The 13395-nt window shown below is 52.4% G+C and overlaps 2 protein-coding genes across 3 annotated transcripts; one reads left to right on the top strand and one right to left on the bottom strand.

The window, feature by feature from the left end:
- The first annotated feature begins 1009 nt into the window (after positions 1-1009).
- On the top strand, positions 1010-4040 carry TNNC2 (troponin C2, fast skeletal type). Its single transcript, XM_081293189.1, has 6 exons — positions 1010-1115; positions 2949-3000; positions 3112-3255; positions 3336-3450; positions 3551-3687; positions 3864-4040. Exons 1-6 carry the CDS (start codon positions 1113-1115, stop codon positions 3893-3895), a joined length of 483 nt encoding a protein of 160 aa, XP_081149315.1. The 5' UTR covers positions 1010-1112; the 3' UTR covers positions 3896-4040.
- A 5117-nt stretch (positions 4041-9157) lies between these two features.
- On the bottom strand, positions 9158-13173 carry UBE2C (ubiquitin conjugating enzyme E2 C). 2 transcript variants are annotated; one of them, XM_081289766.1, is made up of 6 exons: positions 12316-12589; positions 11796-11823; positions 11117-11203; positions 9898-10102; positions 9743-9802; positions 9158-9403 (listed from the first exon to the last, which is right to left on the bottom strand). In XM_081289766.1, the coding sequence occupies exons 1-6, from the start codon at positions 12414-12416 to the stop codon at positions 9345-9347; spliced, it is 540 nt and encodes a 179-aa protein (XP_081145892.1). In that variant the 5' UTR covers positions 12417-12589; the 3' UTR covers positions 9158-9344. The 2 variants fall into 2 exon arrangements, with proteins under 2 accessions (XP_081145892.1, XP_081145893.1); XM_081289767.1 differs by lacking the exon at positions 11117-11203 and having other exon boundaries at positions 12316-13173.
- Positions 13174-13395: the final 222 nt, after the last annotated feature.

Here is a 13395-nt window from a genome sequence, read left to right as displayed (position 1 = left end):
AGCCCAGGAGCTCTAGGCCAGCTGGATAAATAGAGTCTCCATCTCAAAGAAAGAAAAATTGTCATCTTTACTGTAGATTTTTATGATTTACTATGACTTACAAAGTCCTCTAGGCACATGGGGATTGTAATAGCTGCCACCTCATAGGATGAGGTCATGTGGTTAAAATGCTCAGTACAGTGTGTGTCATGTGGTGAAGTTCGATCAACGGTAGCCTCCCCATCACTCTCCTCTTAACCACTACCATGTCCCCTACCACTTACCATGGTTCAAAGATATGATCTTTCACTTGCTAAGCACCGGCCCTGTGGACCTGGCACCAGTAGGTGACTTATACCTGGACTCCCATTTGCCATACTCTTTTTTTTTTTTTTTTGTAACAGGGATTGAACCCAGGGGCACTTAACCACTGAGTCAAATTTCCATCCGTTTTTATATTCTTCTTCTTCTTTTTTTTTTTTTTTTTTTTAAGAGACAGAGTATCCTGAGTTGCTTAGGGCCTTGCTAAGTTGCTCAGGCTGGCTTTGAACAGGTGATCCTCCTGCCTCAGCCTCCTGAGCGGCTGGGATGACAGTGTGTGCCACCACACCCAGAGGCCATGGTCTCTTTATGAGGAACCATGAGGAAAGGAGGCTCAGAGGGTCATCACCCAAGGTCAGGCAGCTCGCAGAGGCAGGCCTGGGACTTGAATCTTGAACTTCAAGCTGTGTGCTCTTCCCATCCCACCGTCCTGCCTCCTTGTCACTGTTCTGCCATCCTTACCATCTCCAAGCCAGTGTGCTTCTGGAGGAGGGGCGCTCTAAGGTAGTGGAGCAGGGCGCGCCCTCCTCAGAAGAATCTAGGACTACGTCAAGGCCTGCCACCTGCTCAGAGGCTTAAATTTCTCTGCAAGGGACCTTGGCTAAATTAGGTAATGGGCTAGGACTCTGGGAGGGGTGGGGCTTGGTGACCCCAGGATCTGATTGGGCAAGATATCCAGTCCTGGGGAGCAGGGAGGTGGGAGGAGAGGGTGCCCCTACAAATCCTGGGGGCTGGAGTGGGCCAGAGCATCTTTGGGCGGTGGAGTGAAGAGGAGGTGACCCACAGCAGAGGAGTCCCAGTGACCAGCAACCATGGTAAGGACAAGAAGGGACTTCCTTCCTTGGCTTGCTAGAAGTCTCTGGGTCTCGTTCAGCCTGATCTAGGTGCACTGAAGGGCAGTTAGGGGTGTTGGAAGGTAGAACGTGAAGTTTCCTGGAACCCAGGTGTCTTGGAGAAATCTCAGGAAAAGGCCTTTGACTTTTCGTGGATGAGGAGGGCTGGGATGGTCCAGGGTCAGATCCTCAGGGCCTAGATCCCCTGCCCACCTTCTGAGCCTTCCAGCATTTGTAGAGCTAGGAGGGGTCTTTGCTTGTCTCCTTCAGAGTGGAGATTCGGACCCTGAGGGCCACAGTGAGTTGGCCAGCGGCCCCGTGGCAGGGGTGGGCTTTTGAAGCCCAGCCAAACCCTCCTGTCCTCTGGAGGATGGAAGGCCACAGGGTCTGGGGCTGGCTGTCTGAGAGGTGTTTACTCCAGTGACCGAACGGCAGGAAGGAAGCCCAAGATCCCCATGTCTGCGAGTTCTCTGAGGGGAGGGACCATGTGTCCACCTCTTCTTGGTGGTCTCTGAGTCTCAGGGCTCCCAGGGTCCTGAGCATGATCAGAAGAAGCAAAAGGTGACAGACTAGAGAGACCCCGTCCTCCCAGAAGGGGTCTTGATTTGGGTTGTCATTTTCCTCTGAGGTCCCCTCCCTGCTTGGCTTCAAGGAGTAACTAGACCCCAGAAGCCAGCTGCTGTGCCCAGACCACCTAAAAATAGCCTGTCTTCCTGGCAGGGACCAGCGGAGGGGAGAAGGCAGGGGCAGGGAGAAGAGGGGGCAGGGAGAAGGAGGGGCCAGGACCAGCTGGCCAAAGAACTCCTTGGACACCTCAGTGGTTCTTCACCACCAACCTCAGCCCAAAGCCCCTGACCCAGGAAGTCCCCACAGAAATTGTATTTTCACACCAAAGCCTCATAACATTTTGCCCAGTGTGAGAGGCATTCACTCCAATGACTGAGGTATGAGAAGGAAACCTAAAATTTCCCCATCTGCAAATTCCCTGAGGGGAGAGACTGTATGTCCATCTCTTCTTGGTGGTCTCAGTGTCTGGTCTGAGGCCTAACGCTTAGCAGGTGCTCAATAACTGTGTTGCATTATTATTTATTTGAGAACAAATGTTTTTTGAGCAACTACTAAAGTACAAGCCACCATTAGGGGACGGGGGAGATTGGAAGATCATGCAGAGTGGGCTGACAGGATGCCAAGCCCTTCATCTCTCCTGATTTCACCTTACTCCCCAAAGTCACTTGAGACCAAGGGATGCAAAGTGACTTGCCCAAGATCATTGGGGATTCCTGACCTGGCCTCCAATGGACAAGTGAAAGGACCTTGGTGTTTTTGGTTTTTTTCCTTAGCACAGAATGTGCTGCTAGAAAACTCTGGGTCTCCTTCAGCCTGATCTGGGTGCACTGAGGGGGCAGTTAGTGGGTATCAGAAGATAAAACGTGAAGTTTCCTGGAACCCAGGTGTCTTGGAGAAGTCCCAGGAAGCGTGTGCCAAGTTGGTCTTTAGGAGGACTCAGGGGCACTTCCCTACAGAAATGGGGATGGAGGCTGCGCTCAGTGGCCCATCCTCAAAACTCAGGAGGCTGAGGCAGGAGGATCGCAATTTTGAGGCCAGCTTCAGCAATTTAGGGGGGCCCTGTCTCAAAAAAAATTAAATAAATAAAAAGGGCTGGGGTTGTGGCTCCGTGGTAGAAAGCCCCTGGGTTCAATCCCCAGTACTGCCCCCCCACAAAACATAAAAATTTAAAAAGTGGAGGTCGAGGAGAATGGGGCTCAGGGGAGAATCTGCTCCCTTCTGCTCTCTGACTGGCTCTGTCTTCTGCAGACGGACCAGCAGGCGGAGGCCCGGTCCTACCTCAGCGAGGAGATGATCGCTGGTGAGTGGGCTGGGCAGCTGTCGCCAGTGGGCGGCGGGTGTGTTGGGGAACGTTTTGGCCTCTGGGCAGGGTCCGCCTCGCCTCAGCCCCCCATTCTCCTTCCCCTGGCAGAGTTCAAGGCTGCCTTTGACATGTTTGATGCTGATGGTGGCGGGGACATCAGCGTCAAAGAGTTGGGCACCGTCATGAGGATGCTGGGCCAGACACCCACCAAAGAGGAGCTGGACGCCATCATCGAGGAGGTGGACGAGGACGGTAGGCGGGTGGCCCTCCGAGGCGGGGGTGGCGGGCAGAGCCGGCGGCCCGGCTGGGGCTCAGCGCGCCTGCTCCCCCAGGCAGCGGCACCATCGACTTCGAGGAGTTCTTGGTCATGATGGTGCGCCAGATGAAGGAGGACGCCAAGGGCAAGAGCGAGGAGGAGCTGGCCGAGTGCTTCCGCATCTTCGACAGGTGCGCGGGGGCCTGGCGGCTCGCCCGGGCGGGCCCCAGGGTGGGGGTCAGGGGTCGGGTGGCCGAGGTAACCCGCGCCCTGCGCCCTGTCCCCTCGCAGGAACGCGGACGGCTACATCGACGCCGAGGAGCTGGCCGAGATCTTCCGGGCCTCGGGGGAGCACGTGACGGACGAGGAGATCGAATCCTTGATGAAAGACGGGGACAAGAACAACGACGGCCGCATTGACTTCGACGGTGAGGCCGCAGGGGCCACATGGAGCTTGGGGGCACGCTGCCAGTGCGGAGGGCACTCACGCGGGTGCCCCTGGCCTTGTGGGTGGGCTGCGTGGGGCTGGTCCGGTGCCTGGGCGGCCGGGTGGCCCCCTCTGCTGCCGTGCGGGACCGCTGACCCCCTTCCTCCCTTCCCGCAGAGTTCCTGAAGATGATGGAGGGTGTGCAGTAAGGGGCCGGCCGTCGCCTCCCCCGAGACCGCGCGTCCCTCGGGCGCGGGCAGCGCCATCCCACCCACCGGTCGTCCCTGCCCCACCCGGAGGCGCGGCCCTTCTGGCTGCGTCGGGAGGGAATAAAAGCGCAAGTTGCAAAGCTCAGCTCGTGACTTGAGTGACGCGGGTGGACTGGGACTGCGGCTCTCGGGCCGCCTGGGTGGGATGCTGCACAGCAGTGGGGGACCCGAGGCCGCGTGAGACCCAGGCAGCCGCGCGGCCGGGGGGGTGGGGCTTGGGGTGCGCCCTGCGGGGTGCGCCCTGCGGGGTAGCCGCCGGCTCCGGGCCGCGGGCACTGGGCCAGCGGTTGCACCTGGCAGGGGAGGGGAGACCGCAGGGACTTGGAACCGAGTCCAGGGGAGCCGGTGGCCCCAGGAGGGCGCCCAGGACGGCGGGTAGGATGAAGGTGCGCTCCAGAGGAGAGAGGTGAAGTCTCTTCACTTCTCCACTGCCCTTCTTTTCTGGAACCTTTGGGTCTTGGGTGTCCGACTTGCCTCCTTCTGGGCCATCTGGCTGAGGAGGGTCGGGGTGTCCATCCATCTCAGCCAGCATTACTGATGCTTGAACGACTTTCCAAGCTTCCTGTGTCTTGCTGTAGGGGAGGGTGGAGAGCTCAGAAGAGGTTGAGCCCCCATCATCTCCACCCAAGACCCCTATCTCGGTCTGCCTCCAGCTCCCTGCCTTCAGCCCCCTCCACAGCACTCCATAGAGGCCAATAGCATAATGGAGCAAAAATGAAATCTGCCCTGGCCTCTCCCCCTCTGAAACGCTTCAAGGCTTTCCATAACTTCTAGAACCAGCTCCCAATTCTTCCCCTCCTCTCCCTCACAACCTTCCCACTGCTCATTCCTGTGGACCAGGGCACATTTCCAGGCCCCTTTGCACATGCTGTTCTGACTCCTTAGAATGCTTTCCTCCTTCTTATAAATTCTTCAACTCACAACAAGATACCATCTCTGCACTTGATCCCGGCCCTGGCTGGCTAGGATATAGCTCCCAAAGCTCTTTGTCAACAACTCAGTCACAGCAGGTGCCCCCTTATAGCTAATTAAGTGTAAGAAGTTTAGCTGTAGAGCCAGGCTGGGTCTGAATCCTCACTGCCTTGACAAATTAAGCCACTCTGCTTGTTTCCTCATCTGTAAATGAGGATAGTGATTAGTGCTAATCTCACAGGGTTTTAAGAATGAGTTCTTGTGTGGAATGTGCTTAGAATAGTGCCTGGTACATAGTAAATATTTAAAAATGCTAGCCAGACTCAGTGGTGCACACCCGTAATCCCAGTGACTAGGGAGACAGAGGCAGGAGGATTGCAGGCGACCTTGGCAATTTAGCAAGAACCTGTCTGAAAGACGACGGCATGTGGCTCAGTGGTAAAGCTCCCCTGAGTTCAATCCCCAGTACCAAAACACAAAAATAACAAACCCTCAAATATTATATGTAAGAAGTATATATATGATATATATGCTAGACATCATCATCATTCTTGAAATTGAACCCCACTGTTACCGTATTCTTTGCTACAGCCCTCTTTCTCCATTCCTGTCCTGTTTATTTCTTGTTTTTGTTCTATTCATATATTTCCCAGCTTGTATTTTCAGCCAGAAATTGGTGCTGGGGTTTGGTAACCATCAGTATTTATTGAGTGCCCACTCTGGGCTGTGCTCTTGCCTTATAGCCATTGTCTCATTCACCCACATAACACACCTAGAGGCAGATGCTGTTATTCCCACTTTACATTTGAGGAAATTAAATCCAGGCCTGAAATGGATGAATCCTACTCCCCTCTGTCTGGTTCTCCTGTGTTCCCCATCTCAGGCTTGATACTGAGGATGGGGCCCAAGAGAAGAATTCTGGCACTCAGCCTCCACCTCTAAAAGATCTAGCCCTATTACTTCCTTTTTTTTTTTGGTGTTAGGGATTGAAATTGGGGGTGCTTTGCCATGAGCTACATCCCAAACTCCCCCTTTTACATTTTATTTATTTTTAGAGACAGAGTCTAAGTTGCTTAAGGCCTTGCTAATTTGTTGAGGCTGGCCTTGAACTCGGGATCCTTCACCTCAGCCTCGAGTCCCAGCATGTGCGACTGCGTCTGGCCAGCCCTGCTGCTTTGTCTCTCCACACCTGTCCTCTCAGGCCCACTTGGCAGTGCGTAACTGGCTTGCCTTAGCTCGCCTGGCTCTTTCCTGTGGTTTGCTCCCCAGAGGGGAGGGCCAGCAGCGTGGTTCTGTTTCTTTTTTTGGCAGTGCTGGGCTACACATCCCCAGCCCTCCATCAGGATTTTCTTTTCTTTTTTTTTTGAGAGAGAGAGGGAGAGAGAATTTTTTAATATTTATTTTTTAGTTTTCGGTGGACACATCATCTTTGTTTGTATGTGGTGCTGAGGATCGAACCCCGAGCCGCACGCATGCCAGGCGAGCGCACTACCGCTTGAGCCACATCCCCAGCCCCTCCATCAGGATTTTCTAAACACCAGTCTCATTCAGTTGCCGCCCTGTTTATAGGTTGTTAGCTTCCTGTTGTTCTCACAAAAAAGCTCAAAGTACCCCCCCCCCCTTTTTTTTTCTTTTTTTTAGTACTGGGATCAAACCCAGGCTTGTTAGCTTCATATGACCTTTCAGATCCTTGGGAGACCTGACATCCAGCTACCTCTGCAGCCTGGATTCCTCCCCTTCACTCCATACCCCTAAAGTGCTTGCTGAGAAATGGGCTTTTCACATCTCTCATGGCTTTCAATTATGTTGCATGAATGGGAACAATATCATACCATCTGGTATTTCCTGGAATATACATATATATATATATATATGTGTGTGTGTGCGCGCGCCCCCCCCCCCCATACACTAAGGATTGAACCCAGGAATGCTTTACCACTGACTGAGATAATTTGCTGAGGCTGGCCTTGAATTTGCCATCCTCTTGCCTCAGCTTTCAGAGTCTCTGAAATTATAGGGATACACTGCTCAGAGTTCTTTTTGTTGTGTCAGAAATCTAAGCAAAATGGCATGTTTCATGGAACTGGTGTGCCAAGCCACCGACTGGAAATATCTGTCTCCAATTCATCTATTTGGTTTTGTTGGTTTTCTTCGATTGTATGTCTTCACCAGCAGCTGAGACTTGACTCCTTCCTCTTTTAGAAATTCCACTAAATAGATTTTGCTCTTTCTTGGTGATTAATTCAAGAAAACGTGATTGAATCTTAACTAGTTTAGTGCTGGATCCTAGTGATGGACACAGAGTAGGCCAAGTGGCCATCTAGATGGTCAAACACGATGATCAAGGACCCCATTTTGATGCTTCTCCATGGCAGATAAAAATAGGTATATCAGTGTTTTTTTTTTGTACCAGGGATTGAACTCAGGGGCACTTGACCACTGAGCCACATCCCCAGCCCTATTTTCTTTTTAACAATGATCTTTATTTTTTTTTAAAGAGAGAGAGAGAGAGAGGGAGGGAGGGAGGGAGGGAGAGGGAGAAAGAATTTTAATATTTATTTTTTAGTTCTTGGCGGACACAACATCTTTGTTTGTATGTGGTACTGAGGATGGAACCCGGGCCACACGCATGCCAGGCGAGGTGCCACCACGTGAGCCACATCCCCAGCCCTATTTTCTATCTTATTAGAGATGGGTCTCACTGAGCTGCTCAGGGCCTCGCTTCTGACTTTCCAAGCTGCTGGGATTCTAGGTGTGCGCCACCATTTTTTTTTTTTTGAGGTGGGAAAGGTTACTGTGGCTTGAACCCAGGGGTGCTTAACCACTGACCTATAAACCCCAATCCTTTTTATTTTGAGACGGGGTCTCACTAAGTTGCCTAAGCTTCAGAGGCTGGCCTCAAGCTTTCCATCCGCCTGCCTCAGCTTCCTGCGGTGCTGGATCACAGGCCTGCACCACCGCCTCAGCTTTTAATTAGAACCAGTTTAGCACCAGGTTCTGAGCTTTGCTTTCCCAGGCATCCTCTAACTGGGTGACTTTGACGATTGAAAGCATCAGAACCTGGAAAGCTTGTTGGGAACTAGAACTGGCTCTTCTAACAAGTTCCAGGGTGGTGCCCTTGCTCCTGGAAAAACCACACATCAAAAGGCAACCCTGCCCCTTAAAAAAAAAAAAAATTAAAAAAAAAAACATTTTTAGTTGTGAATGAAACTTAATGTGGTGCTGAGAATCGAATCCAGTGCCTCACATGTGCTAGGCAAGTGATCTACCACTGAGCCCCAGCCCCAAAATTTGCATTTTAACAAGATCCTTGGTAGGTTTCTATGTATGTTAAATTGAGAAAGCTCTATGCATAAGAGAGAACTGAACACAGTTTCAGACAGAGGACACTCAAGTTCTTACCCCAGACCCGACAACTTCAATTCCTTTTACCTTGCTTGATGGGGAACACAGGGCAAAGAAGGACCTTGGCCAACAGGAGTCAAAGAGGTGGGTGAAAATCATCGCGACAGGCACCAGGCTGGGTGCTGAGGCAGAGACCCAGGTGGGTTGGAGCAACTGGGATGCTGCAGTCTACCTTGCAGTTCTTCCTGCAGGACCTGGGCTGGGCCCATCACCTCAGGCTGCTCTTCCCAGGGCCTGCAGACATTTCCTTCCAGGGGTCTCAAGGCCAGATCCTGATATAGGCCAGAGGAAAGGTAACCTAAACAGTTGGGGATCTGGGTACAGCAGATGGAGGAGCGGCCAGTGGAGATGGAGCAGGAAGTGAATGTGTCCTCTGGAGCTTTCCATGGGGACCTGGGGATTCCCACAGCGGAGGGCGTTCCCTGGTGGTCTCCCCAGACTCTGCACTTGCTGTAGGGTAACCTGAGTTTTATTCTTCAGGGCCATAACAGCTGTCACAGAGTGGGTGGCAGGCCCCCCCCTCTCTGAGGGCACAGACAGGTGTACCCTTCAGTCTAAGGCCTGGTTTGCCTCATCAACACAGCTGGGCCACCCCAATGCCGACATTCCTGGTGCCTGCCATGGCTATTTTGGTGCTGGGGATTGAAGCCAGGGCCTTGTACCTGCTAAAGCAGGCACTTTACCACCAAGCTACACCCCCAGCCAACAGGCATTATTGTGACATATTTTATAGATGAACAAACAGTGGTAAAATAACGAAGGTCACAAATTGCCCCTCAGCCTGTCAGCTGCTTCAACCCCTGTAACGGGGCAAGAGTCCCTGTGTTAAGCCAGACCTCTGCCTGTTCCGAGCACCTCCAACCCAAGGGTAATTGCAAGGCAGCAACTTTACAAAAACCAACCAAAATGTATTTATTTAATATACATTGCAGGGGCTCAACCACACTTAATTTAAAAGACAGAAACAAAACAAAAATAATACCACAGCTCAAGATACATAGTCCTATACAGAAACCAAGAAGAGGACAGGCTACCTAAGGAGGAATCAACACAGAGAGCTGGACCACCCCGGTCAGGGCTCCTGGCTGGAGACCTGCTTTGAGTAGGTTTCTTGCAGGTACTTTTTAAAAGCTGGAAGAGAAGGGCAGGTCTCGGGTGAGTGCCTGGAGACGGGAGAACCCGTGAGGCGGCCAGAGGGCAGCTGACCGGGAATCACACTCAAGGTGCACCTTGGGAGGGACTGTTCTTCCCTCCCAGGGGACATCGTCTCCTGATGGACTTGCTTCCAGTAAGATGGGGAGGGTGCCAGTGACCCATTCTACCAAGGAGGGGACTAACTTGTCACTTTAGAATGCACCAAGGCTGAGACAGAAGTGGTGACATCCTTTCCCCTCGGCCCACCCACTGAGCTCCTTCCCAGGGAGTTTTTGAAGCTGGAAAGGGATCATCCCATATTCAAGAAGGACCTACCTGTGGGGTTTTTCCAGAGCTCAGCAGCGTGTGTATTCAGAGGGCTGTCGATGTTGGGTTCTGGGGGGACAGAGAATGGTCAGGGGTAGAAGAGGCCGACCCACAGAAAGCCTGACAGGCCCCTGTTGACAGGAAGGGGTGGTCTCAGAAGTCACCTCCTAACAGGCTCTGGATGGACAGCAGGATGGTCCTGACGTCATACAGGGCAGACCACTTGTCCTTGAGGATGTCCAGGCAGATGTTGCCCTGAGTGTCCACGTTGGGGTGGTAGCAGGGCGTGAGGAACTTCACTGTGGGAGCGTTGTAGGGGTAGCCACTGGGGAACTCTAAGGACAGCTTGTACCTCAGGTCTTCATACACCTGGTGTTGGAAGGAGAGGGAAGAAGTGAGCAGCTTGCCCTGTCCTCACGCCCAATCCAGGCCACCCAGGGGCTTGCCAGAGAGGGCCTTCTGAAGTTTTGTCTGAGACTGGACAGTAGACAAACTGTTTCATTCGCTCTGGGGTCTTCCTCTTATCTGAGGGGGACATCAGTGACCCTTCAGTATAAATGTTACACATTGGCACCCCGAGGGCTGCCACAGATGTGCTTTAGTCCCATTAGTGTCTCAGTTGCTAACGTGAAAAAACGATTGACACAGATCTGGATTTCCAAGGTTTTTTTTTTTTTTTTTTTTTGCACTGGGGATTTAACCCAGGGGTGCTTTACCACTGAGCCACATCCCCAGGCTCTACCCCTGCTTTTTAAATTACGATATTTTAAATTTTGAGACAGGGCCATGCTAAGTTGCTGGGGTTGGCCTCAAACTATTGCCTCAGCCTCCCAGGTTCATGGGATTATAGGCAAGTGCCACCATGCCTGGTCTGAGTTATCTTTTTTTTTTTTTGGTACCAGAGATTGAACTCAGGGGCACTTGGCCACTAGACCACACCAAGCCCTATTTTTATTTAGAGAGAAGGGAGTTGCTTAGCATCTCACTTTTTTCAGAGGCTGGCCTTGAACCTGTAATCCTCCTATCTCAGCCTCCCAAATTGCTGAGATTATAGGCATGGGCCACCACGCCTGGCTGGTTATCTTAAACCAGATGTGCAGCAACGGGAAGTTGCCTTTTTGAGACTTGTGCCCTCACACTAGCCAGTGTTTGCTCTTTTACTTCACTGTTGTCTGGTCCCTTGGACAGTTTTGCTTTAAACCTACCTTTGCATTGCACAGAGGAGATAACAAGGTCATCACAAGGCCCAGAGCTTGTGAACAGACACAAGGAAACTCTCTCGCCCAGCTAACAGACTGAAGCAGACCTGGCACTTGGATCTCACCTCCTGTCTTCCCCCAAACTCAGCAAAGTGACACTCATCCACTCCAACCCTATACTTACCGTGCCAGCTGCTCCATGGATGGTCCCTACCCATTTGAAAAGATTGTCCGATTCAGGGAAGGCAGAAATTCCTTTGTCACCAGACATCTGGGGAGGAAACACAACCATATACTTTAGGGCATAGCAAGGTCATGGGTGATCCCCTGCCTGATCTCCTCATACTCTGATCTCAAATTGAGCCACCAAACCCAACCAACAGATACATCACCAGGTTAGGGAGGGAAAGGTAGTAAGGAAAGCAGAGGCCAACTCTGCATTTTGTTGGTAATAATTCAAATATACGATATTGGAAATATGTTCAAAAGTTTTGAAATGAGTATTTAGCCATTAATTAGCAAAGGACAACTAGGAAGGGAGAATCCCAAGGTAAGACCAGACTAGAAATGGACTAGAAATACCAAGGTGGGGAGTTGGGGGTGGGTAAAGGGTTAAGCTTCTGGCCAGGAGGTAGGGAAAAGCAGCAGAAAGCGGAAGGACTTGTATGCCTTGTGGGGGGGGGGCTAGAACTGCTGTAAGAAAAGGTACAGGTGGGAGTATAAATGGCTTCCCGGAATAAATTATGCTGAACCTTTTTACCTAGCAAGGAGTCTGATTGATAGAGGAAGGAAGCTACTGATAAGTGGGTGGAGATGGGAGAACGCACCAATTGACTGGAATCTCATAGCACTAGGTCACTTACCATGAGGGTCATCAGCTCCTGCTGTAGCCTGAAAAAGAATTCAGAGTCACCTGGAAGTCTGGATGGGTCAGTTTTCCAGGTGGAGCATCTTCTCCTGTTGGAATCGCTCCGAGCAGCTGTCATGTAGGCTTCCCCCTTCTCCCAGGTCTGACTCATCATCCCCACAGGAGGACCCTGGTGAGCTTTCACCCTTCTCAATTCCCGGCTCCTGCAGTTTGACTCTGGCATGCTCTTAACCCTCACTACTCTGGCGTCTTCTGGGAGAAACCTGGCAGCGTACTTACCCTCCAGTCTTCCCTCAGGAGTCTCAAAAAGCAGCCTAAGTTCCTGGCGTGGCCCCTACCTACCCACCCGCTCCGGGAGCGGGGCAGAAGGAAGCCCAGGCCGTGAGCTCCTGGCGGGTGCTCCCGCCTTCGTGTATTTACCCGCTCCAGGAGGAGGGGGTCCCGGAAGTCTTCGCTCTGGGTCCCCATGCCAAGGACATGCCAGGCCGGGCGAGCGTTACTTCCGCCCCACTCACCTCTTGCCCACAGGGCCCCGGGCGGCGCCCCCGCTGGGCTCGGCTCCTTTACGCGCTGCGGCGACGCTGGCGGCGGCTGGGTCCCGGTTTTGCGAGGCCATCCCGGCAGCGCTGGCAGGAAGACGGGAACTCGGAGAACAGGACTGCAACTGCAGGGCTGCGGGCCCGCCCGCCCGCGTTTGAATTGTAACCCTCCGGTAAGGTCGGCCAATCCTAGGCTCGCTTGGGTTTGATCCAGCCAATGCGAGGCGCCGGAGCTCTCTGTCACTGCGCAACCGCTAGGCCCGCCCACCAGCGCATCACTATTGGGCGGCGGTGGTTCTGCCGCTGAAGGCCGATTGGCAGGAAGCGCTGCCGCTAACAACGAACCTGCAGTGGATTGGTGGCCTTTGGAAAACGCCGACCATTAAAGGGCCAAGAAAACGTCCACGTGGGATGAGGCTTAAGGTCAACGCCTAGCTCTGCTGGGAAATAGCAGGCACGCCTGGCCCGATCCCTTCTTCCTGGAGGAGGTAGGGCCTCCAGTCTTGCAGCGCTGGTGCCCTTCCCCAAACCGAAGACTCTGCTCCCCCTGTTACAATGACCCGGATGCCTTTGTTGGAGTCCCAAGTTCTTTGAAAATTCTAGGAAACGGTGAATGGGCTGATGTTTAGAACAGCAGACTCCCTACTAGAGAATTTATCATGCCTCTCCAACTGGTTTGCTGTGACTTTGGGCCCGCCTGGATTTAACCCAGGCACTCTACCATTGAGCTACATCTCCTCCCCTCCCCCGCCTTTTAAGATAAGGTCTTCTTAAAATTACCGCTGGAATTTTCTGCCTTAGCCTCCTGAGTAGCTGGGATTATAGGCGTGCACTACTGCGCCCCGCCCTGTTTTAACCTGTAATCCCAGCGGCTCAGGAGGCTGAGGGTGGAGGATCTCAAATTCAAAACCAGCCTCAGCAATTTAGCGAGGCCCTAAACAGCTTAGTGAGACTCCATCTCAACAAACAAACAAAAAACCCCCAAACAAAAAACAAACAAACAAAACCCCCAAACAACAACAAAAACAACCCAAAAAACAAAAACCCTAAGGCGGG

Source organism: Spermophilus citellus, assembly GCF_964194105.1.
Source record: "Spermophilus citellus genome assembly, chromosome: 4".
Taxonomy (NCBI): Eukaryota; Metazoa; Chordata; class Mammalia; order Rodentia; family Sciuridae; genus Spermophilus; species Spermophilus citellus.
Note: the sequence above shows the minus strand (reverse complement) of the source record. Positions and strands in the feature narration are given on the sequence as shown.